The 24,443-nt window shown below is 43.1% G+C and overlaps 1 protein-coding gene across 1 annotated transcript in view; it reads left to right on the top strand.

Annotated features, from left to right (window-relative positions):
- The window catches only part of mmp17a (matrix metallopeptidase 17a), a gene marked incomplete at its 3' end in the record, with an annotated part of 37,107 nt that extends 17,690 nt beyond the window's left edge, over positions 1-19,417 (top strand). The window contains exons 5-9 of the mRNA XM_080847252.1: positions 1,475-1,577; positions 4,332-4,414; positions 5,278-5,430; positions 6,418-6,675; positions 19,086-19,417. Coding sequence (XP_080703378.1) covers positions 1,475-1,577; positions 4,332-4,414; positions 5,278-5,430; positions 6,418-6,675; positions 19,086-19,417 — 929 coding nt within the window. The remainder of the gene's footprint in view (positions 1-1,474; positions 1,578-4,331; positions 4,415-5,277; positions 5,431-6,417; positions 6,676-19,085) is intronic.
- Between the last annotated feature and the right edge of the window lie 5,026 nt (positions 19,418-24,443).

Genomic DNA, 24,443 nt, shown 5'->3' with positions numbered 1-24,443 from the left:
ATTACAGATGAACAGACCCCTCTTTCTCTCCTTCTCTCTCTCCCTTAAATCCATCTCTTCCATTCTGTTTTATTTTCTCTCTTTCTCTTTCCCCTGTCTCTATCACACACACACACACACACACACACACACACACACACACACACACACACACACACTCACTCACTCACTCACTCACTCACTCACTCACTCACACATATGCACAAAGCAGAAACACATGCAAACCAGTCTCAAAGCACCTACACTATTTGGCCGTATCACCAGTGTGTCTCCTACAATTAGCCACAGATCCGGGTGGGAACGGCCATCTGTGCAGCTGTGCGGGGTGGGAACTGGGAACTGGATTATTGATTTCATTGTTGGGCCAGGTGGGGGAGCTTTATTAATCTCTCCCCAAAGCAGTGCCCTTAAAACATACACACACACACACACACACACAAACACACACACACACACACACACACACACACACACACACACACACAAACACACACACACACGCACACACACACACACAAACACACACACACACACACACACACACACACACACACACACACACACTTGTCCACACATACTTACACACACACACACAAACAAAGAGAAGAGAGGAAGTGGATCACACATAAAGGGAGAGAGAGACAGGTGATAGAGCAGCCTGTTAGGCCAGTGGAGATAGTTAGCATTACAGATGTAAATGGTAAATGGACTTCATTTATATGGCGCTGTTCTACTCATAGAGCACTCAAAGTGCTTTACAGGTTTATGCCTCAGAGATCTATCCATACACACACTGATGGCTGAGGCTACTGATGCTTAGTTTGTGATGAGGACAAGAGACACATCTTATTCCAGAGAATATTTTTTTATCCTCAAGTGACTGAAAAGTTTCAGTGCTGCAGCAGGAATCATATAAGTTATAGTCTGTGGTACAGCAAGACACCCAGTGTAGTCCTGTGTGTGTTTTGCCTCTGCGCTTGCAGCAAAACAAAAAAGCTGTACAATAAAACTGTGTGTATAGTAATGCTGTGCTTGAACACTGTTCACCAGGGGAGACTCTTATTTATTGCATTGGTGATGAGTGTGTGATCCTCATCTATTGCTAGAGTGAAAAGTAAGTGATGTGAAAAGTAATGCCATAGTGTTATGGTCAGCAAAGCAGAAGTTTACATAAGAGTAAAGCATGATGGGGAAACAGACTGATTGCTGCTTTGGCTTGATGGTTTAATGACTCACTGAGTCAAGAAATGAGGCCCACCTGCCAACTGTGTGATGTGTTTTATTTGTCTCCATTCTGCTGAGTCAGTCGGCCTTTGAGAGGCTTTGTTTGGGAGCAGCGTCTGAGGGCCAGTCTGCCCGCAGTCTCCTGTCTGTTTCCTGCCTTTTGTTGATACTGTGAGAGAGTGTGTGTGTGTGTATGCAGACACCGCATGAGATGCACAGGAACAATAACTGTCGTCTCTCTGTTTCCCAGGGGTACGAGACTCAGTGTCGCACACGATTCGCCCAGACGATCCGTCCCGCACTGCTGATCCACCAGTTCTGCTGGACCTCCCTGAGAACAGATCCACTGTCCCGTAAGTGTGAACGCTTAACACAAGCTCTTATCAGTGGGCTGTCCTATGGGGTTCCAGTGGGTTGGATTTGGTCAAAGTCAAATATGAATTTGCTGAACTCTTCTGAACATGGAGCATGTGAAGTCTGGAATCCACATACACTCACACACACACACACACACACACACACACACACACACACACACACACACACACACACACACACACACACACACACACACACACACACACACACACACACACACACACACACACACACACACACACACACACACACACACACACACACACACACACACACACACACACACACACACACACAAACACGCACACACACACACAGACACTCACACACTCAGAAGTGTTCATTTCTCATGTTATTTTGCCACTCTCTTTATTATGTTCCTGCTCACAAACCAACACATATAATGGGGATTCGATGTTTTGGATTCAAGTGGAATTCCTAACTTTCAGACCAACCAGAGAGAGTTTACAGGAAAAACTTGAAAATACTTTGTCTTATGGACTGACAGGTCTTCAATTAATGTGGTTACTATCCTGAATGCTAGCACACACAGTCAGTCAGTCTGAGTAAGAAATTAATATAGAGCGATTTTTTGTTGAAGCACAAACAGTCTCCCAATCTGAGCCATGGAATCCAGATAAATGTAAGTGTCTAAATAAGTTCCAAGTTACGTGAACATGATTTGAGCAGAGCATACAGCAGAGCATACATACATGTAAGTGTCTAAATAAGTTCCATGTATGCTCTGCTCAAATCATGTTCACGTAACTTGGAACTTATTTAGACACTTACATTTATCTAATTTGCATTGAACTGTAGCCAGCTGAACCGCTAGCAACGATAGCGTAGTTGTGCCTCGCTGTGGCTAACAACACCAAACTAGCCTAGTCTAATTGTGTTAGATGAGACTAGTTGTCACTGCATAATTAGAAAAAAAAAGGAAACAAATCATGACGCCATCTATAGCTTAAACTAAATATCACCCCACCACCTCCCCTCCATCCCCACGTCCGTAACCGGCGCCATACTTGCTTTGGGTTTTGGTACCCAACCCTGCACACCACACCATGGCTGGCTTTCAAACGCCCCTGGATCAAACGAGGAAGCATGCAATAGTTGGCCAATAGTAAAGCTTCTATTTTCAAGCTTTTCATCTGCAGTTTTATATGGGGGCGCAGTCTCACAGTGAAATACTGACACGCACACACACACGCACACACTCTCACACAGATAGAAACTTTCTCTTTCCCACACTCCCTCACTCATCCTCACACTCTCTCCATTCTCACGTGTGGTGTGTACAGAGGGTGGATTTAGTCAGGCAGAGGTCACTAATATAGTCCTCAGTGAGAGCTAGCTTAATAAGCTGTGAACGAAGATCTTTGTTAATAAGGTGCAAGGCACATTTGCCACTCACAAAAGGAGCACTGTGGCGGTAATTGCAGAACCATTAGCAAACGGGCCACGTCAAGCTCTTAAAGCCCTCATTAGAGGCCGAGTAATGTATTCAGGGACCCTCTCGGCAAGCAGGTGAAAACATCTCCCTTGATGGCCGGCCAGTTTTTAATTGAGACCAACAATGCCACGCACATGTATGTGTGGCTGTGCCAGCCACACACTCCTTTTGGCAAATGTGGCACGCTGCCTGAACACAGACACACACACACACACACACATGCAGAGATGATTTTTTTCACTTGGTGTGTTTATTTGGACTTGCCTTGAGACAGGCAAACAAATGCATTACGGGATGCCTGTCAAACTACCAACAAGATGCCAAACACTGCAATCTCGACAGCCCATATGGCACCCAGTGTGTGCATGTGTTTGTCTACACTTGTGTGCCTGCGCGCACGTCTGTGTGTGTGTGTGTGACACCTAGGCACATAGACACGTTCAAAGATCTGTCAATCATCACTTGTGTTTGTTGTCAATGTTTCATCAAATCCAAATCCAAATGAACGGAGATGTGTACAAACAGAGATACTCACGGGGTGGTATGCGTGACGGGATTGGGGAGAGTATGCTGTAGAGGCAGGCAAAAAACGAAGAAAAAATGAAACACTGTTCAGTGTGTGCTGCTTAACCATAATGCTTTCAGTCGCCCCTCCAGCCGTCATCACACTGCCAACGAAATTAGCAAAACGATGGTCACAGCCTGGCACATGCCACTACCCACGCATGCTTAAAGCAGACTTACCTCTACACGCAGAGCGCAGAAACCTATAAGCTTTTTTTAACATTAAGTACAGCTAACATTACACAGCTAACACATCCTTAAAGTATGCATGCAACAACTTACTGGAACTCTCCAACTGGAACATTTGAAGAAGCACAACTTTCCAGTGGCTTTGAAGGCCCTGTGAAACACTAGCACACAGTGTGTGAAGAAGAGCCGCAGAGCTAATGAGGAAGAACGTCTAACAGATAGCAAATATCATATTCTGGGAAAGTATCCAGCTTGATGTATGCCCAGATATTGAACATATGGTAAACACTACACACCAACAAAGACATTTACTCAAGCATTTACTGTATTCCTCAGTTAACACATCAATAAATCAACTGTTTATGAGTCTTCATCTTTCTCGGTGTCTTTCCCTCTCGCTCATTTTCATCCTAATTCCTGGCTCTCTCTCTCTCTCTCTCTCTCTCTCTCTCTCTCTCTCTCTCTCTCTCTCTCTCTCTCTCTCTCTCTCTCTCTCTCTCTCTCTCTCTCCCCCTCCTAGGCCAGCTCGCGATGCCCCAGACAGATGCACCACGCACTTTGATGCTGTGGCCCAGATTCGAGGCGAGGCCTTCTTTTTCAAAGGTAAAGACCAGACAGCACACACCTAAGTAGAGGAGAGGATAGGAGAGGGGAGGGGAGGGGAGGGGAGGGGAGAGTAATCAATAGAGTTCTGAGCAGCCCAGTCAAGCTTCAGTGAATCAGTGCTCCAGTCTCTCCCTAAAGAGCTCACTGTTCTGACCAGACACCTCATATCAGAAGGAGAAATCATTTATACCGCAAAGCGCCTTGACTTTTCCAGCAGTGGGCTTTTGAACCGACCTCGCTTGTCAAATCTGATCTCAGATCAGTCGTGAGCAAAGCTGATTTTTTAAAAGACATGCATGTCGATGGGAGATGATGACGTGGTGTTCTCCATACAGTACACCTAGAGAGACAAAGGGGAAAGCAGGATGAAGATAAAGGATAAGGAAAGGAAGGAGAAGGAGAGAATGACAGGAAGATGGAGGAGGTTTTTCTGGTTGGCTGCGTCAGGCAGGAACAGCCCGTGGCTGTCCACCCATGTTCTTTCCATGGCCCTTTTCCTCTTTCACAGTGACACACACTAACAGAGTCACAAATACATACACAGAGGCAAAGACGCACTGAGATAGTTTAATTAAGCACACATCCAAACCCACACACAAATGCAATGTGACAGCGCTCCAAGATTGTGTTTCTTGGAACTAACTATATTTCTGCGAAAACATAGCCTCAGTGTATGATAAAATAGCACCTTGTCCAATATAAACACACACGCACACACACTGACACACACGCACATTCACACGCACGCACTCACGCACACACACACACACACACGCACTCACGGACACACACACACACACACACACGCATGCACACTCATAATGACTCATAATGACTGTGGCCCTTCCATCCCTTTCCAGGGAAGTATTTCTGGCGTCTGACACGGGAGAAGCACCTGGTGTCTCTGCGGCCAGCTCAGATCCATCGCTTCTGGAGGGGACTGCCCGCCAACCTGGACAGTGTGGACGCAGTCTACGAGAGGCCAGGGGACCACAAGATTGTCTTCTTCAAAGGTGCCCAAGCACACAAACAACCCCGAGCATTGCGTAAAGACTTACTAAAGACAACTGAAAGAATAACATCATTATGTCCACCTTGTGGAAAAGCTTGTATTTTAGACAGCTCCCTCTAGGGCTTTGGCTAGAGCCATCTAAAGACACAAGGTCAAAGCTAATAGCAGTTTTTGGAAGAGTTAAGCCCTTGACTTTCAAAGGCCTGCTTGAAGGGTCATTCAGGGGTGTCTGGAACATCCAGTCATTTTGGAAGAAGAAAAATCAAACTCTTTTTCATTAGACTTCTTTCCTGTAGCCTCCCAGTTCACATTTAAACTCTCAGACAAAGCACATAGTAGAGGTAGGCAAGCATGTTCTTGTAACTTAGTTCCACTGAAGCCAATCCCTGCTGGAGCACACGGTCTCATATATATATTAATATGATCTGTCAGGATGATAAACTGTTCCAATATCCTGGGGCAGGGTTATTGATAATTGAAAGTGAAAAAGGGGCATTGTTAAGAGGATTCCATTAAGTTTAATGATAGCGCAGAGGACGTTTCTTAGTCCCCCAAACCTTTGGCCCCTTCTGAAAAACTGTATTTCAAGCTTTTGATGGTGGTGACAGGGATCATGATCGGATGTGTTCGTCAACATGCTTTTAAAAAAAAAGTTCTTGCGCCGAGTTCTTCAAGGGTACGGAACTCTTTCTAGGAATTTATTTTAAACAGCTAGAAGTGTAAGGACACGACTGCAAACAAGGTTTAAATATTCATGGTTATATGGAGCACATGGCATAGAAGAGAAGCAATTTCTTTCTTTATTTCATTCTGAGGCAGCCTTAAAATTCCTCTGGTCGTCTCTGAGCTGCCTTACACCTCAGCCACCATTTATGGACAAATCTCTGTCATTCACCTATGAAACAACGGTGTGAGGAAATTTGTTCTTTGATTTATCGGTACCTACCCCCTCCTCTCCTCTCTCTCTCTCTCTCTCTCTCTCTCTCAGGAGTGAAGTACTGGGTGTTCAAAGACAACAATGTAGAGGAGGGCTACCCGCGGCACATAAGTGACTTCGGCCTCCCCATGGAGGGCGTGGATGCTGTGTTTGTGTGGCTGCACAATGACAAGACGTACTTCTTCAAGGACACTCGCTACTGGCGCTATGACGACCACCTGCGACGCATGGACCTGGGCTACCCCAAAGACAGCGCGCTCTGGAAGGGCATCCCCATGCATCTAGACGACGCCATGCGCTGGTCCGACAGTAAGTGTCCCTTGGTCACGTACAAACACACACACACACACACACACACACACACACACACACACACACACACACACACAGACGACGCCATGCGCTGGTCTGACAGTAAGTGTCCCTTGGTCACTTACACACACAAACACACACAAAGACACACACACACACAGACAGGGGCGGACTGGGACAAAAAATCGGCCCGGGCATTTTGAACCAGACCGGCCCACTAAATTCGATAACACACCTTTTTAATCTCGAATGTCTACACCAACCAGGCTTATAGCTAGCAGGGCGTCTGCCCTATAGTCTACTAAAAAATAAGAAGAAACGGGACGCCCTACTTTTAGGCAGGACGGCCTAAAGACGCCCTATTTTTCTCCCGTTTTACCTGTTAACTTCGCTGAATGTGATCAAAATTCACCGTTTCAGTCGCTTCAGTGCTTAGCGAAGTCTAGAATCATACATATGACCTGCCAATTAGAAAATACAAATAGCATTGCTGTATTCCCGCTACAACAACGTTACATCATGATTCCAACGAAACATTGATTCACGGGCTCGCAGAAGCTCCAGAAGACAGCTGTCTCACCGCACGTCACTGAACCTACTACTGTATGAGTTCAACAAGAGTTTGTGTGTTAAGGTGGTGGTCTTAATTAATCTAAATGCAATACACATCATACACTTTAAAGCTTTGTTCAGAATACGGAGGTATAAGATCGGTCGATATTTTCCATGAAAATAGCGACTGAAGAACCCCCTGTTCTCGTCTCCGAGAGGACAGGCTGTATTGCTCCCTTTTCTAGAAGGGAGTCTATTTCCTCCTGTAGGAAACGCGCTTGATGAGGTGGCATTAACGTTTGAACTACGCCCCTGAACTTCGGGGGGGACGGGAAAACTGGAGCGTATAACGGGCTATCATAATTCGGTATCTGGACAAATTGGCATATTTTCGGAATACCAGGGTTTGGGAATACTGGGGTTTCGGAACAATTGACATGGCACCGCGCACCACTCAAACACACAACATAGAGTGTAGGCTAACGGCTGGCTGTTTCAGAGTACAGTAGGCTGAGGGCTAGCAACAGCTACAGACTTGTCTTGTATTTAGCTATGCAAACGAACTTGGCCATAGAACATAGGTTCTAAGTCAAACATATTTTAGAGACGTTTTAATTCATGATCAGTAAGCTTACCGTAGGTCGTTGTATCGTATCTCCCTGGCTGTAGCCACCAGCACTGTCATCCACGGGAACTGATGGCAAAGTTTAGCTAAAGGTTATGATTGGACGAGACCCTAGTCACTCAAGAAGACGGCCAATGGGCCGCAGACTAGCGTGCGCGTGTCAAGCATGTCAAGGCCATGGGCCACGCTGTTTACCGTCCTAATGCATTATGTAGGCAGGTCCAAATCGAAAGGGGTTTGTGTTGGGTCAGCCCAGGGGATGTGATTGGGCCAGCCCAGTGTCAGTAGGGCCGCTGATGAACTAATTTCGTGGGCCAGCCGGTCAGACCATTATATGGGGAAAAAAATTAAAAAATAAAATTCGGGACCATCGGCCCATATTGCACCCCGGCCCAGCGGGCAAACGCCCGGTATGCCCGATGGCCAGTCCGTCCCTGCACACAGACGATGTCATGCACTGGTCCGACAGTAAGTGTCCCTTGGTCACGCACAAAAACACACACACACACACACACACACACACATATGGTATGTGCACACTGTCACACATTCAAATACACACACAGATACACCAAAGATACTCAATGTACAATCTCATGACAGCCTCATTACTTAGCAGTTCAATAGACATGATATGTGATATGTGCACCGTTTTTGTTTGTAGCTTGTTGTTGTTCCAAATAAATTGGACATGGCACTGGATGAGTGCATGCTGGTGCACAGCACATTTATCACCAGAGTCAGTGATAAATGTTTCTCGTGGCACACACACACACACACACACACACACACACACACACACACACACACACACACACACACAAACAAACACGTGTACACACACACACCCACAAACAAACACGAATACACACACACACAAACTCATACACACACATACACATACACATATACACATACACACACGTGTACACACACACACACACACACACACACACACACACACCTTGAGCTTCATGTGCACCAACCTCTGCACAGGCAAGTTTGTGCCACCACAGTAGGTGTATTCGTTCTCAACTTTGCTCCTGAGGATTCTCCTTCACACTTACTTCTGTTTTGATTGAGCTCCTCTATAATTCAGCACCTTGAAGAAGTCACTTTGGGAGCTTATGTTCGCCAGGCGTCCCTGCACTCACCTATACACTACGAATGTGTGTGTGTGTGTTTGTGTGTGGGTGTTTTTTGTCTTCTTCATTTCTGTCTCGTTCGGTGGGCTCCTTGTAGCGGTGAGGCTCCTAAACCACAGAAGGAAAAGCACTCTGGTCTCCTCGCTGTAGGACATCCATAATTCAGAGGGAGGCCGTACATGTGAAGACTGCAGGCTGGGAGTGCTATACATCTCCAGCGTGCAGAAACTGTCCCTGTCAAAGAGATTAGAGGGGAGGGGAGGCAGGAAGTTACGTTTTTGGGTGTGGGGGACACGGGAAGGGGAGGGAGGAAGGGAGGGGTTGTTGTCTTGGACACTGCAGTTACGAACTTTCCGCTGAATGGAGCTGAATAAGGGCACTGTAGGCTAAAGCAAGGATGCGGCCATGAAAGTTAGAGGATTTTTCTTCTGACTCCTATTGCTGCCCACTGAAGGACCACTTCTTCCCAGCACACTCAAAACACAGCCAGCACACACTGTACTACGCACACACACACACACACACTCTTCTACAGACAGACACACACACACACACACACTGTTCTACAGACGCACACACACACACACACAGTGCGAACACACAAAGCGCTCTTATTCCTGAGCACAATTGGAATCTCTCCCTGTCTCATACACCTTTTTTTCCCACCTTGCAAATGTGGTATTTTAGAGTTTTACACACACGCCCACACACACACACAAACGCATGCACGCATGCACGCACACACACATACGTACCTACACACACACCCACACACACATCAATTCATACTGACCAAACAAAGGAGTCTCTTGCCCTCTGTCTCTGTACCTCTCAGCACTCTCTACAGCCCCATAGCCTTTGTACAAGTGCACCATTTGACTGCATCTTTCAGTCTTTTCTTTGACTCAGGCACACACACTTACACACACACTTACACACACACACACACACACCTACACACACACACACGCACACAAACACACACACACACACACACACACAAACACACACACACACACAAACACACACACACACACACACACACACACACACACACACACACACACACTAACACACTTAAACACTCAGTGAATACACTGCAGAGTGGGTACGCAGCTGCCTTCGTTCCCCTTTCGGTTGATCCATAGAGTTAGCTGGTTATGCATGTATGTGTGTGCACGTGTGTTTACTTGTTTGTTTGTGTGTATATTGACTTCTTGTGATCTTATGAGCCTGTTAAAGCTCTAGAGGCCCTGTTCACAGTTGTTTGATGTTTGTGTTGTGCAGGTGTGTGTGTGTGTGTGTGTGTGTGTGTGTGTGTGTGTGTGTGTGTGTGTGTGTGTGTGTGTGTGTGTGTGCATGCCTGTGTCTTCCATCTGTAACTGAATCTGTGTGTGTGTATGTGTATCATATTATATATCTTTGTGCTTATGTACGTGTGTGTGTGTGTGTGTGTGTGGGAGAGAGAGCGCATACCAAGCGAGGCAGTAGTGTGTGTCCCTCACGTCCCCTGCGCCCCGTGGGGCTCCACACCTGCTCAGAGCCGTGCCTGTGGGAACTGGAGCTACTTCAAACACCTCCCAGCCAGTGGCCCCGCACACCAGCCTAGCACCAGGGCCCTCCAACAGCAGGAGATAAACACCAGACAGACAGATAGATAGAGAGAAAGAGAGAGAGATGGAGAGATGGTGTTATAGATGTAGCCATGTCAGCTGAGTGATGGGATGAAATAAATGCTTTATAAGGTTATTGCTTTCATTACAGATATTTTGCCTCTATTGCGTGGATATTGTTAGTTCAAGCTTTGTCAGGGCAATGTGTGAAATGTGTCATGGCTATGGCTATAATCTGCAACACAAAGGGAGAAGGGCACCAGAACTGCAAATGGAAAAGTTGTTAAATGTATTGGGAGATGAAGAGCGGGGGAAAAAACTCCCACAAAAGGCAAAATGAAAGAGAGAAACGAAGATGAGGTGATTCCTTTTTATGGGAGGGACGGCAGTGGAGAAAGGTAGCGGCATAAACACAGAGACATACAGGTAATGAAGGAGAGAAAGCGAGTGCATAAATATTGATGGAAATGTGTTTTTCACGAGGGAGAAAAGGGAGCCATTGAGCTCAATGATGAATTTTGGAGGGTTGCTGTGGTTTCGTTATTTTGACAAAGAGAAGCGCCTTTTTATTTCTCCCCTGGTAATTCTTTTTCTCTCTTTATCCTTTCCCACGACTTTCTCCTGTCCATCTGCCCATGTCCACATCCTCTCCTATCTCTCTCCCCTCTCCTTTCATTCATCCCTCTCTCTCTCCCCTCTCCTCCTTTATTCATCTCTCTCTCAATTCAAATTCAAATTTTTGCTTTATTGGCATGACCATAACTTTCTACAGTATTGCCAAAGCATTTGGTTTGGATATATAAAAGTGATTACATAAACAATATATATAAGTGATTACATAGACAATACAATACATATATTTATATACAGGGTACATCACAAGGGGAAAGGGAGAAGTGGGAACAATAATACATATTAATTATCATCAGGGGATTAACACAACAACAGACATGAACATACGTGAATTTGTTTAATTTATGGGCTGTCCCTCAGTTTATGACAGGAAGATACATATTGTGCAGCTAGGACAAGGCACTGCTCATTCTCTCCAGTGAGGTATGTAAGCCTCTCCTCACTGCTCGCCAGCAGGAACTCAGGGAGGACCTCACCAATCTTTTAAAAATATTTTTGTCTTATGTAATTATATTGTGTGCACTGCGTCAGGAAGTGCAGCTCTGTCTCTACTGTTCCTTGTTCGCAATGGGAGCACAGTCTGTTTCCCTGGGAGCCAGGTTTGCCTGTGCCTACCCACCTCTATGGCCAGGCTGTGTTCACTGAGTCTGTACTTTGTCAACATGGTTCTCAGATTTTTGTCTGTGATCAGGGTCAAATAGGGTGCTAAAGTATAATTTCTGTTTAGGGGCAAATAGAATTGCATTTTACTTTGTGTCTTTGTTTGTGTTTCCCGATGGGTTATGTAATTTTGCTTAATTGTTTTTCCAATTTGGTTTATCCTAATTTCAGGTGCCTTTCTGTTCTGATCCTGAGGTGTTAGTAGGGGGTTAGTGTGTGTGTGGGGATCTGGAGAGCTCAGGCTCAGGACCAGCTGAGTGAGGGGACATGTATCTTTGCTCAACTCTTGGTATGGCAGGGCTTTACAATGATGGGAGTGGGGGTCACTGCTTTTTAAGTGCTTCCGAAATTTGATTGCCCTTTTCTGTATTTTTGTTATCAATGGATATTGGCCTAATTGGTAACACTTTATAATAACCCTCCGTAATAAACCATTTATGAAGCATTTGTTCATAGTTTGTTTATCATTTACAAATCGTTACCCCAACATTTACAAACCTTAGTAATGTATTTGTAAATGAGTAGTAATGTATTTATGAACCTGTTTTCTAATGATCTATAAGAGTTTTTTATAAGGACATTAGTTAGCAGTTTATAAATGAGTATTAATGTATTTACAAACATTTTTCAAATGCTTTTCTAATGATCTATAATATCATATATAAGGACATGAGTAAGCTGTTTTGAAATGAGTACAGATGTGTTTATGAACATGTTTCAAATGATTTTCTAACGATCTAAAAGATCATTTATAAGGACATTAGTAGGCTATTTGTAAACGAGTAGTCATGTGTGTATGAACATTTTTCAAACCATTTCCTAATTATTTATAAGATCATCAATAAGGTATATAATAATGGTCTGCTCACATTTTGTAAATAATTTACAAATGATTAAGCAAGCAAGATTCAATGAGTTAGTAATGCTTCATAATATCCTTTATAAGGTATGTGCTGATGGTCTGCTCACCATTTATGAGTCATCATGAATAATCTTTGTCATGCATAAGCTATCGTCCAATTCATACGTGAAATAATATATGTGAGCACATGTAACACCTTAGTTTATGCTTAATATAGGTTTTTAGAAACCATTTACTTACCATTAGTAACGTGTTTTGCATGGGTTGATATGAAGTGGGCACTGTCTATACTTTATACGCATTTACAAATGGCCAGTAACTGAGGAACATACTATAGAAACCATTTACTAACCATTAGTAAAGTGTTTTGCATGGGTTAATATAAAGTTGCCACTGTCTATACTTTATAAGCATTTACAAAAGGCCCGTTACTGAGGAACATACACTATAGAAACCATTTACTTATCATTAGTAAAGTGTTATGCATGGGTTGATATAAAGTTGAGACTGTCTATACTTTATAAGCATTTACAAATGGCCTGTTACTGAGGGACATACCATTAGTCAACACTTCTGCAGCAACAACTCCAAAAATGACCTCAAACGTTAGATGGTTAAACATATCAATGGCAAAAACACACAACACAGCATCGAGGGAATGGAAAATTGGAAAACATTTATTTAAAAAACTACACTAACAATAAATTCACATTTAAACATGCATTCTAATATGCTAAACACAACAGCAACAATGGAACTTTAAATAAGGGGATCAGCTAGTTTTTTTTTTTATTTATTGCCAAAAGTTTGCCAGACTCTTTATATGCTTTTAATTTGGTTACAATGCTTTCGTCCCCCTCTATGGCATCCTTACACCTCTGTGTAAAACTAGAGCGCTCCTCCGTGGAGGAAGAGTCGGAAGAAGAGTCGGATGACGCGTCGGAGGAATCAGGCCCTGACTTGGATGAAGCGCTTGAGCCGGTTTTCTGCGACTGACTTTTCTTCGCCTCTGGTGGACTGCCCTTGTCCTTTTTTCTTGCTGCTACAAACAGACAATGACAGAGGATGATTAGTGGAAAATATAGGCATGTGGGTGGCACACTAGTAAGTGTGATGGTCTTTGGAAGATAGTTTTCTGAGTTCAAACTAGAACAGGTCGATGCAAACGTACGTGAGGAAATGACTAGTATGAAACCACTAGTGTCAATCAACAAAAACACGAAGAGAGTAATGCTAGCAGGAAAATACAATTATGCACTTACATCATCAGTAACGCATACGGCAACACAATGTTAACTTTATGTACTTAGCATTAGAGATTATAAGCACACGGTATTAGACCATGAGGGCACGTATGGGCTGGCACGAAAAGGTTTCAAGTTCCCAAGTGTATTGTCAAATATGGCAAATTGACTTACTCATAGCCAGTTGTTCCCTCAGGAAGTCGCTCTCAAATAGTCATGTCTTTCAGCATCTCCTGCTGCCAGTCCAATTTCTGCCTGGCCATCTCCAGCTCATGGCGCAGTTCTAGTTGACGTCAATTGGGCATTAGGAGCGAGTGTGGTCCTAGCTAAATGTTTGGGGGAAAGAATACAACTTTTCAATAAAAATGTTCACACCGCTAATTTCCAATAATCAGGTTAATCATATGCAAATTCAGCGAGAAGGGAAATAGTTTTGTTAGTCTAAGGTTACTAGCTACGAAGTGTAACAGGTGGAACCAACCATAGGAAAGAGTTATATTAAATGAAATGTATTATTTAATTAAAGCTTCAAACAATTATTTCACACTGAAACACTTTCCACCCTGTTCATGACAATATTCTTAACACAGATACCGGTCCTACTCACCGGTGAGTTCTTCTAACTGAAACAAAAGGCACAATAACCAGAACACAAAATATCATTGCCCCGTACCAACATGCACTAAATCCACTGTGTGTTAATAACACTAGCAACATACATTCATAAATGCAATAAACTTATATACATAAATGCAACAAAAGAACGTTTTGTCCATTAAACACATTACCCAATCAAAATTCAATGTTTTTCACATTCACTATGCTGTTCGTTGCACTGTTCTGTTCAACGTTTAGTTCAAAATGGTTGAGCCACGGTCATCAAAGTGTATGGAAATGTTCCCAAGATGCATATTACCGTCCCGGACACTTTGCAGCTCAACAACATCAATCAGTAGCGTGGGAGAGGGAGGGAGGGAGAGAGAGAGAGAGATAGCAAGTGTGCTCCACGCACATCAGGGGCTGTAGTGGTGGAAACGGCTAGCTGTCCTCGTTCGTTGGCGTGGTGTAGTCTCCGATGTTGGCGACGAGCTAGTTTCTAAATATTAATACACTTTGCTAGCTAGCGAGGACATTCCACCTCACACTACAACGTGCTATACTTCTTAGCAGTAACACCGGGCGATCTTCAGAGCTGGTGATGTGAATTCTTGCTTCCTCCACACGGCCACTCTACCGTAGTTCATCCGTAACACGGACACTAACAGACCTAACAAACTTGGAGTTAAACTTGCAATTAACTGACTTATCCTACCGTCACTCTTTCTCAATCACATGTGAGCTATTCGGGCGCCGCCATCTTCTCTGTTAACATTCTCCGTCTGCCCCTTGTCCCGCCCTCTCCGCTCACTCCATTGGCCAGTGCACCAACTTTCCAGTCACTGATTGGCTGGACCTATGGTCAAGTTCTGTGGTGCTATTGGGTGTGGAACAGAGATTGATATCCCAAAGTTATCGCAGGGGCCAATGGAGAGAGCGGAGAGGGCGGGACAAGGGGCAAACGGAGAATGTAAGAGAGAAGATGGCGGCGCCCGGATAGCTCACATGTGATTGAGAAAGAGTGACGGTAGGATAAGTCAGTTAATTGCAAGTTTAGCACGAAGTTTGTTAGGTCTGTTAGTGTCCGTGTTACGGATGTTACAGATGAACTACGGTAGAGTGGTCGTGTGGAGGAAGCAAGAATTTACATCACCAGCTCTGAAGATCGCCCGGTGTTACTGCTAAGAAGTATAGCACGTTGTAGTGTGAGGCGGAATGTCCTCGCTAGCTAGCAAAGTGTATTAATATTTAGAAACTAGCTCGTCGCCAACATCGGAGACTACACCACGCCAACGAACGAGGACAGCTAGCCGTTTCCACCACTACAGCCCCTGATGTGCGTGGAGCACGCTTGCTCTCTCTCTCTCTCTCTCTCTCTCTCTCCCTCCCTCTCCCACGCTACTGATTGATGTTGTGGTAAGTAATACCCTCCCCGTTGTGACTCCACATCGTCAATGAGCTGCAAAGTGTCCGGGACGGTAATATGCATCTTGGGAACATTTCCATACACTTTGATGACCGTGGCTCAACCATTTTGAACTAAACGTTGAACAGAACAGTGCAACGAACAGCATAGTGAATGTGAAAAACATTGAATTTTGATTGGGTAATGTGTTTAATGGACAAAACGTTCTTTTGTTGCATTTATGTATATAAGTTTATTGCATTTATGAATGTATGTTGCTAGTGTTATTAACACACAGTGGATTTAGTGCATGTTGGTACGGGGCAATGATATTTTGTGTTCTGGTTATTGTGCCTTGTTTCAGTTAGAAGAACTCACCGGTGAGTAGGACAGGTATCTGTGTTAAGAATATTGTCATGAACAGGGTGGAAAGTGTTTCAGTGTGAAATAATTGTTTGAAGCTTTAATTAAATAATACATTTCATTTAATATAACTTTTTCCTATGGTTGGTTCCACCTGTTACACTTCGTAGCTAGTAACCTGAGACTAACAAAACTATTTCCCTTCTCGCTGAATTTGCATATGATTAACCTGATTATTGGAAATTAGCGGTGTGAACATTTTTATTGAAAAGTTGTATTCTTTCCCCCAAACATTTAGCTAGGACCACACTCGCTCCTAATGCCCAATTGACGTCAACTAGACTGCGCCATGAGCTGGAGATGGCCAGGCAGAAATTGGACTGGCAGCAGGAGATGCTGAAAGACATGACTATTTGAGAGCGACTTCCTGAGGGAACAACTGGCTATGAGTAAGTCAATTTGCCATATTTGACAATACACTTGGGAACTTGAAACCTTTTCGTGCCAGCCCATACGTGCCCTCATGGTCTAATACCGTGTGCTTATAATCTCTAATGCTAAGTACATAAAGTTAACATTGTGTTGCTGTATGCGTTACTGATGATGTAAGTGCATAATTGTATTTTCCTGCTAGCATTACTCTCTTCGTGTTTTTGTTGATTGACACTAGTGGTTTCATACTAGTAATTTCCTCACGTACGTTTGCATCGACCTGTTCTAGTTTGAACTCAGAAAACTATCTTCCAAAGACCATCACACTTACTAGTGTGCCACCCACATGCCTATATTTTCCACTAATCATCCTCTGTCATTGTCTGTTTGTAGCAGCAAGAAAAAAGGACAAGGGCAGTCCACCAGAGGCGAAGAAAAGTCAGTCGCAGAAAACCGACTCAAGCGCTTCATCCAAGTCAGGGCCTGATTCCTCCGACGCGTCATCTGACTCTTCCTCCACGGAGGAGCTCTCTAGTTTTACACAGAGGTGTAAGGATGCCATAGAGGGGGACGAAAGCATTGTAACCAAATTAAAAGCATATAAAGAGTCTGGCAAACTTTTGGCAATAAATAAAAAAAAAACTAGCTGATCCCCTTATTTAAAGTTCCATTGTTGCTGTTGTGTTTAGCATATTAGAATGCATGTTTAAATGTGAATTTATTGTTAGTGTAGTTTTTTAAATAAATGTTTTTCAATTTCCATTCCCTCGATGCTGTGTTGTGTGTTTTTGCCATTGATATGTTTAACAACCTAACGTTTGAGGTAATTTTTGGAGTTGTTGCTGCAGAAGTGTTGACTAATGGTATGTCCCTCAGTAACAGGCCATTTGTAAATGCTTATAAAGTATAGACAGTCTCAACTTTATATCAACCCATGCATAACACTTTACTAATGATAAGTAAATGGTTTCTATAGTGTATGTTCCTCAGTAACGGGCCTTTTGTAAATGCTTATAAAGTATAGACAGTGGCAACTTTATATTAACCCATGCAAAACACTTTACTAATGGTTAGTAAATGGTTTCTATAGTATGTTCCTCAGTTACTGGCCATTTGTAAATGTGTATAAAGTATAGACAGTGCCCACTTCATATCAACCCATGCGAAACACGTTACTAATGGTAAGTAAATGGTTTCTAAAAACCTATATTAAGCATAAACTAAGGTGTTACATGTGCTCACATATTATTTCACGTATGAATTGGACGATAGCTTATGCATGACAAAGATTATTCATGATGACTCATAAATGGTGAGCAGACCATCAGCACATACCTTATAAAGGATATTATGAAGCATTACTAACTCATTGAAACTTGCTTGCTTAATCATTTGTAAATTATTTACAAAATGTGAGCAGACCATTATTATATACCTTATTGATGATCTTATAAATAATTAGAAAATGGTTTGAAAAATGTTCATACACACATGACTACTCGTTTACAAATAGCTTACTAATGTCCTTATAAATGATCTTTTAGATTGTTAGAAAATCATTTGAAACATGTTCATAAACACATCTGTACTCATTTCAAAACAGCTTACTCATGTCCTTATATATGATATTATAGATCATTAGAAAAGCATTTGAAAAATGTTTGTAAATACATTAATACTCATTTATAAACTGCTAACTAATGTCCTTATAAAAAACTCTTATAGATCATTAGAAAACAGGTTCATAAATACATTACTACTCATTTACAAATACATTACTAAGGTTTGTAAATGTTGGGGTAACGATTTGTAAATGATAAACAAACTATGAACAAATGCTTCATAAATGGTTTATTACGGAGGGTTATTATAAAGTGTTACCGCCTAATTCTGCCCTGCATGCATTGTGTATGGCACATCTGTGAACTTTTAAAATGCTTTTGCAGAACTCAGCATGCAAGGTCTCAATTGGATGTTTTTCCCATTTCTTGAATTCCTGATTTGTAAGTGGACCCCACACCTCACTGCCATAAAGGGCAATTGGCTCAATTACTGATTCAAAAAGTTTGAGCCATATTCGGATTGGAATTTCTACAGGGATTTGTCGTTTTATGGCATAGAAAGCCCGAGTCATGTAGGGTGACACCAGGTGCTGTTGATTTTTCTATGATTCTTGCCAACTTGTTATAAAGATGTTAAATAGGGTTGGGCTTAGGCAACAGCCTTGTCTCACCCCACGCCTCTCCTCTCTCTCTCTTTCTCTCTCTCTCTCCCAGGCGCCTCATACTTCTTCAAAGGGAAGGAGTACTGGCGGGTGGTGGGCAGTGACATGGAGGTGGAGGCCGGCTACCCACACTCCATCGCCAAGGACTGGCTGGTGTGCACAGAGATGCAGTCGGACTCACCGGCCACCGAGTCCAACCGCACGGACACACGGCTCCGCGGCCCACACCACGCCGACCACGCCGAGAACGGCTTTGAGGTGTGCTCCTGCACCTCCGACGACGCCCCACCAGGGGGCGCACGCCTCACCCTCTCGCCCCTCTGGGCCCTGTCCCCACTCTGGACACTCTGGACAGTCCTCTCGAGGGCCCCAGGGCCACTATGATAACTGACTGACAGAGCAAGCAAGCGAGCGGCGGACTCCACTGGAAGCATTTCAGGCTGGAAGCCTGAGATTTACCCCAGGGCACTGGGAGGGCTGGCTAGGCAAAGAAAGGAGGCAGGGGCAGGGCTGGCTGGCTCTGCAGGACAGCAGCAGAGGGGAAAGGGCTGGACTCATAACGCCTCCCCTCTGCACACTGATAGACGGCAATCAGGCCTCAGGACACCACTCCACCTCTCTCTGTCTGTCTGTTTATTCTTGTGTTTAAACTTCTTGTGTTTAAACTGAAAATTATTATTATTATTATTATTATTATAAGCCCTTCTTATTTCTCATAAGTACTTTTGTTTTGTATGGTAAATGCACAGTACTTTTGAGTATGATGTGTTGAAACGCTTTTGTAAAGTTCTGTTAATTCTAATGATGGCGATAGAACAATGACAACAAGAGTAATAATTATTCCAATAATAATAATAATAGTAAGTTGGAGCAAAAACTTCTGAATGGGGCTCCCTGCATTCCTGCAGTCTGGGGATGAGAGGCATCATTGGCTGATTCCTGTCACATGACCTCTCATCATTCTGATCACTATAAGTGCTTTAAGAATCCAATTACTTGTTTCTCACAGCTGAGAATATTCTGGAAAGTGTTGGAACTCCCTTTTCTCTGACCACTATCACATAGTTAATCATTCATCTCTCTCTTTCTTTTATCTCTCTCACTCTCTCGATCTGTCTATCCATCTGTCTATTTATCTAATCCAATCTAATATATCTATCTGACAGTCTGTCTCTTTCTTTGTCTTTTTATCTCTCTGTCTTCTGTCTCAGTTCATCTCATTATAGTGCATTTAATGTCCACCAGACTTTTCCCAGAGATGGCAAAATAGTAATTATCTGTATTTTTGTAACTAAAGCAGCTACAGTCAATCATGTAGGACTTGCATGATCTGGGATTCACAATGCCTTTGGTTGCCACAGTTATCTATAATTTTTTTATTTATTTTTTCTTTTTTTGTTGTTGTTTTGTTTCAACATGTCCTCCTGCTGTTTCCTGTGGTTTTAGTCTTTCTTACTAATATCTCAGTGCAGAGGGTGGCCAACACAGAGACTGAAGATGCCAATCAGCTCCAGACTCTGGATCTGTTGATAGTGCACACATATCACAACTGGATTTTTTGTCATAATTGCTAAGAAATATTTACATATATGAACATATATGTACACACAAATATATTTAAAGTGAAAGGTTATATGGCGGTTGCAAAAATGTAAATTCTGAGCTTTCTTTTCTAAGGTGAGATATTTTTGTAGAAAAAATAATAATAAAGCGGTGTTTGAAGAAGGCCTCTGGTAGAATGATATGATATTTTTTTTGTCTGGTCTGTGTGACCCAGCAGGACTGGATGTGCGTATCTTTCTTTCTTTTGCTACATTTCTCTCTGCAGTATTTTTTGCTGTTTCCCACTGACATAGCAGCCCTTGTCACTGTAGGGCGGATATTCACTTCATGCTGCTGTACCAGCAGATGGAATGTGTGTTCTGTTCTCCACCAAAGAGAGCGATAGAGACAACCCGTCAAGGTCCGTTTCAAACAATGCCCTCCATTGAAATGATTCTTAAATTTCAGCTCTCCATTTTAAGTCGTTCGGCTTTCCATCTCAGTGACTCGTGTCCTCGGACACCTGTCTGTGAACTTTCTGTCAACATGTTTTGTTTTTCACATCTGCAGTTGAAATAGTTTGTGTGGAGCCACTGGTGTACCCTTCAAGAGTAGTGCCCTATAGACAGAACTTTGTCACGTTAGCAACAGGCTAATAGGAGAATTAGCCCCTACAGTTAATGTGTACCAAGAAGAATGATCTGCATTCATGTATGATTTTTACAGGTCCAGATAACAAAGACTTTGAAAGTAGCTGAGGGAATGAGATATTTCCCAACCCCTTACACCGCTTGATTGTGAAGCTAAAACAAGAAATAAAATGTTTGTGAGTAGTAGACAGTCCTGCCAGAGACTCATGGGTTACATCATTTATTCAATAGCCTGCATCCAGACTATCACAGTTCTCAAAGGTTTCATCATTCACTCTATGTATCTGCTTTTCTAACAGTCTTCCTTAGTGAGTCAATGTTTAGGTCCCAAACTCTACCCTTACAGCAGTGGTTTGGTTCCAGGCTCACTGTGCTACAGATAACTTCTTACCCACTACCAATAGGACCTGATTTGTGTGCAGGGTCTGTTATCAGTTTAATTTACAAACACATTACTTAATACATTGTGTACATTGAGTGTTTGTGATACAACTTTGTCAGTGAAAAAAATAAGACTAATTGGCCTATTTGTTGGCTTACATTGTTACACAGACAAATCAGATGCCTCACAGCAAGTCAGTTATGACAGTTGGAGACCTTATACATGAAAACAATGACCGAAATATTAAATAACAATTTGTTTTATTTATTTGATAGAGTAGCTGATGAAACCTTCTGAAACAAATGCATGAGAGGGAGTCGCAGATCAGTGATAGTTTCAGCCCAAGCAAGACAAGCAAGGGGTGTGTGTGTGTGTGTGTGTGTGTGTGTGTGTGTGTGTATGTGTGTGTGTGTGTGTGTGAGTGTGTGTGTGTGTGTGTGTGTGTGTATGTATGTATGTATGTATGTGTGTGTGTGTGTGTGTGTGTGTGTGTGTGTGTGTGTGTGTGTGTGTATGTGTGTATGTGTGTGAGGGAATGTATTATGGCAGGAGGGTTCTCACATCCTCTACTCTGACACCTTCCTGGTCTGATTGTGTGAGGAAGCCATGCATAGCCAATCATGCTTATTTTCTTTAGGGGATATGGTTCACCAAATGAACAGACACAAATGTGCATTCGCTTACAATTATCATACAGGTTTGATATTCCTTAGAGTTATGCTGTTTTTCATTTGTTTTAACAATTAACTTGAAGAGCAAACTCAACACCCCAACTACTGTCTGCTGAAGAGAGATTTTGCAAACAGCGGGGGATTACAAACAAAAACAGACTTCATAAACATTGGACAGATAAACAAACCAACTTCCTGGTTAGACAGCTGGGCCTACAACTATCAAACTGTTAGGGAATGTGATATCCTGGAGATGAAAGAACCGCCAGCTGTAATTCTCCAAGTGCATTGTGGGTTGAGGGGTTAGGGACCATTTTTTACCAGAATCTTCAGCTAAGGGAAAACTACCACCTCTCATCAACAAAGTTCCCCACTGTGATGGGATTCGTATCCGCACTGTACCACACATAATGAAGCTACTCGCGCTGATAGCGCAAACTCTTCCAGCAAGCTGCTCTCATGAGAAGCCTCACATCATTTTTTTAGGTCATAGAAAGTGACGCCAATAAGTTGTTCCTTAATCTCACTCTGCCCTCTGCCATGGTGTGAGGGCTACTATTGTCTTTATACGGGGAAGCAGGAGCTCCGGCCACACCAGTGCTTCTCCAAATGGTTTCCAGACAGCTCAATCCATCGGCACCCGGCAGCAGGAGCTGCCCTGGAGCCCGTTCAAGAAATGACAAATGGGGCGGATGCGTAGGAATCAGTGTTCAGGAAACTCACCGGTGGAAGACCGCTTAATGGGATATATGGATAACTCTGTGGCTTATGAGAAAAACAAGCCCTGAATGTTGTGGAACGCGCATGGGTCTATAAAAAAGAGGTTTGTCATTTGCCCTATAGTCCACATCAGCTGCCGTTGCCATAGATCATTTTTCAACACTTTCTCTCACCGTCTCTCTCTTTTTCTCTCTCGGGCACAATCTAGAGTCATCCTACACTCCAGCGATCACCAGAGTTTAGGAGCTTATTCCAGACCTGGGAAATGGAATGAATTTCTGGGTCAGTCTTGTCCGCACCTGAGTGTGGTAGCGGCTTAACTGGAAATGAAAAGTGGAAACATTCATTTTTTTGGAATAAAAAGTCTCAACGTGTTAAACAAGTGATGGGCCTCACAAAAGTGTGCAAAAGTGTATTATCTTGTGTCTTGAACTTTTATTCAGTATGTTCATTTTAACGTTGTAGGATATCCAGTGTGATGTAGGCTACTGTTAACCTTGGCTTATTGAAGGTACACTCAACATCACTGCCCTCACAAAGGCCCTAAAATGCCACCTGCTACATCTCGCAGTCTGGCTGTTGAAAGCGCGTTCACTCACATTTGTTGGTTTGCACTTGTCAGCAGGGCCGTGTCTAACGAATGGGCTGACTGGGCTGCAGCCCCGGGCTTCGCCACCAGGGGGGCCTCAGGTCGCCCGATGTCGAGTGAGTCAACGGCACCGCACCGCGCATAACATTAGAAACATTCAGAGTGAAACAAATTATAATGCGCAAAAATGTCCGGTCAAAGAAAGCACGAGACTGGGGCCAAAAGACTGGTCCGTGGACCGTGACCTTCTAATCGCAAAAGCCCTCAAGTGCAAAGTAAGACTGAAGAAGATTAATTCACATTTCTAAATTTTGCTTTGGTTCGCACCACATCATTAAGACAGGGATAAACGCTTTTAATAACGCGCTTTCAAATACGATGATGCAGGTAACAAGCCAGGCTTCCCGGTTCCATCTAAATAGGCCTAATAAAACGTAAATTCTGTCAGCAATTGAAGATGTATGAGTTCTTATCCTCACGCATATCGCTGCAGATTAGGCTAATTCATTGAAAATTATAGACAAATTATGTGCAAGCCAGTTAGACATAGATAAGTGAAATGTTTTAGCTTAGCTATAGAATCTTCCATTTTCGCAGTCATGGTAAAATATTAGTGTAGAGGTTTTCACTGAGGTTTTTTGTCAGATCAGCAGGACTAAATAGGTTCTACACTCAGTCCAGTTTGTGAGGTATTGCGCAATCTGAGATGAAGCACAGCTCGTCGTTGCCTCATCGTCTTGCTGTCTCCTGTCTGTTTGAACAGGACGCGCAAATTGAGCAATTTTGATTATAAAACTGCTCGAAATGATTGGAATCATGCAGAAAATAAATTTATATCACAGACCAGTAGAAAATA

This window comes from Sprattus sprattus (genome assembly GCF_963457725.1).
Source record: "Sprattus sprattus genome assembly, chromosome: 11".
Lineage (NCBI taxonomy): Eukaryota > Metazoa > Chordata > Actinopteri > Clupeiformes > Clupeidae > Sprattus > Sprattus sprattus.
The sequence above is the reverse complement of the archived record's forward strand: the minus strand, read 5'-3'. Positions and strand labels throughout refer to the sequence as shown.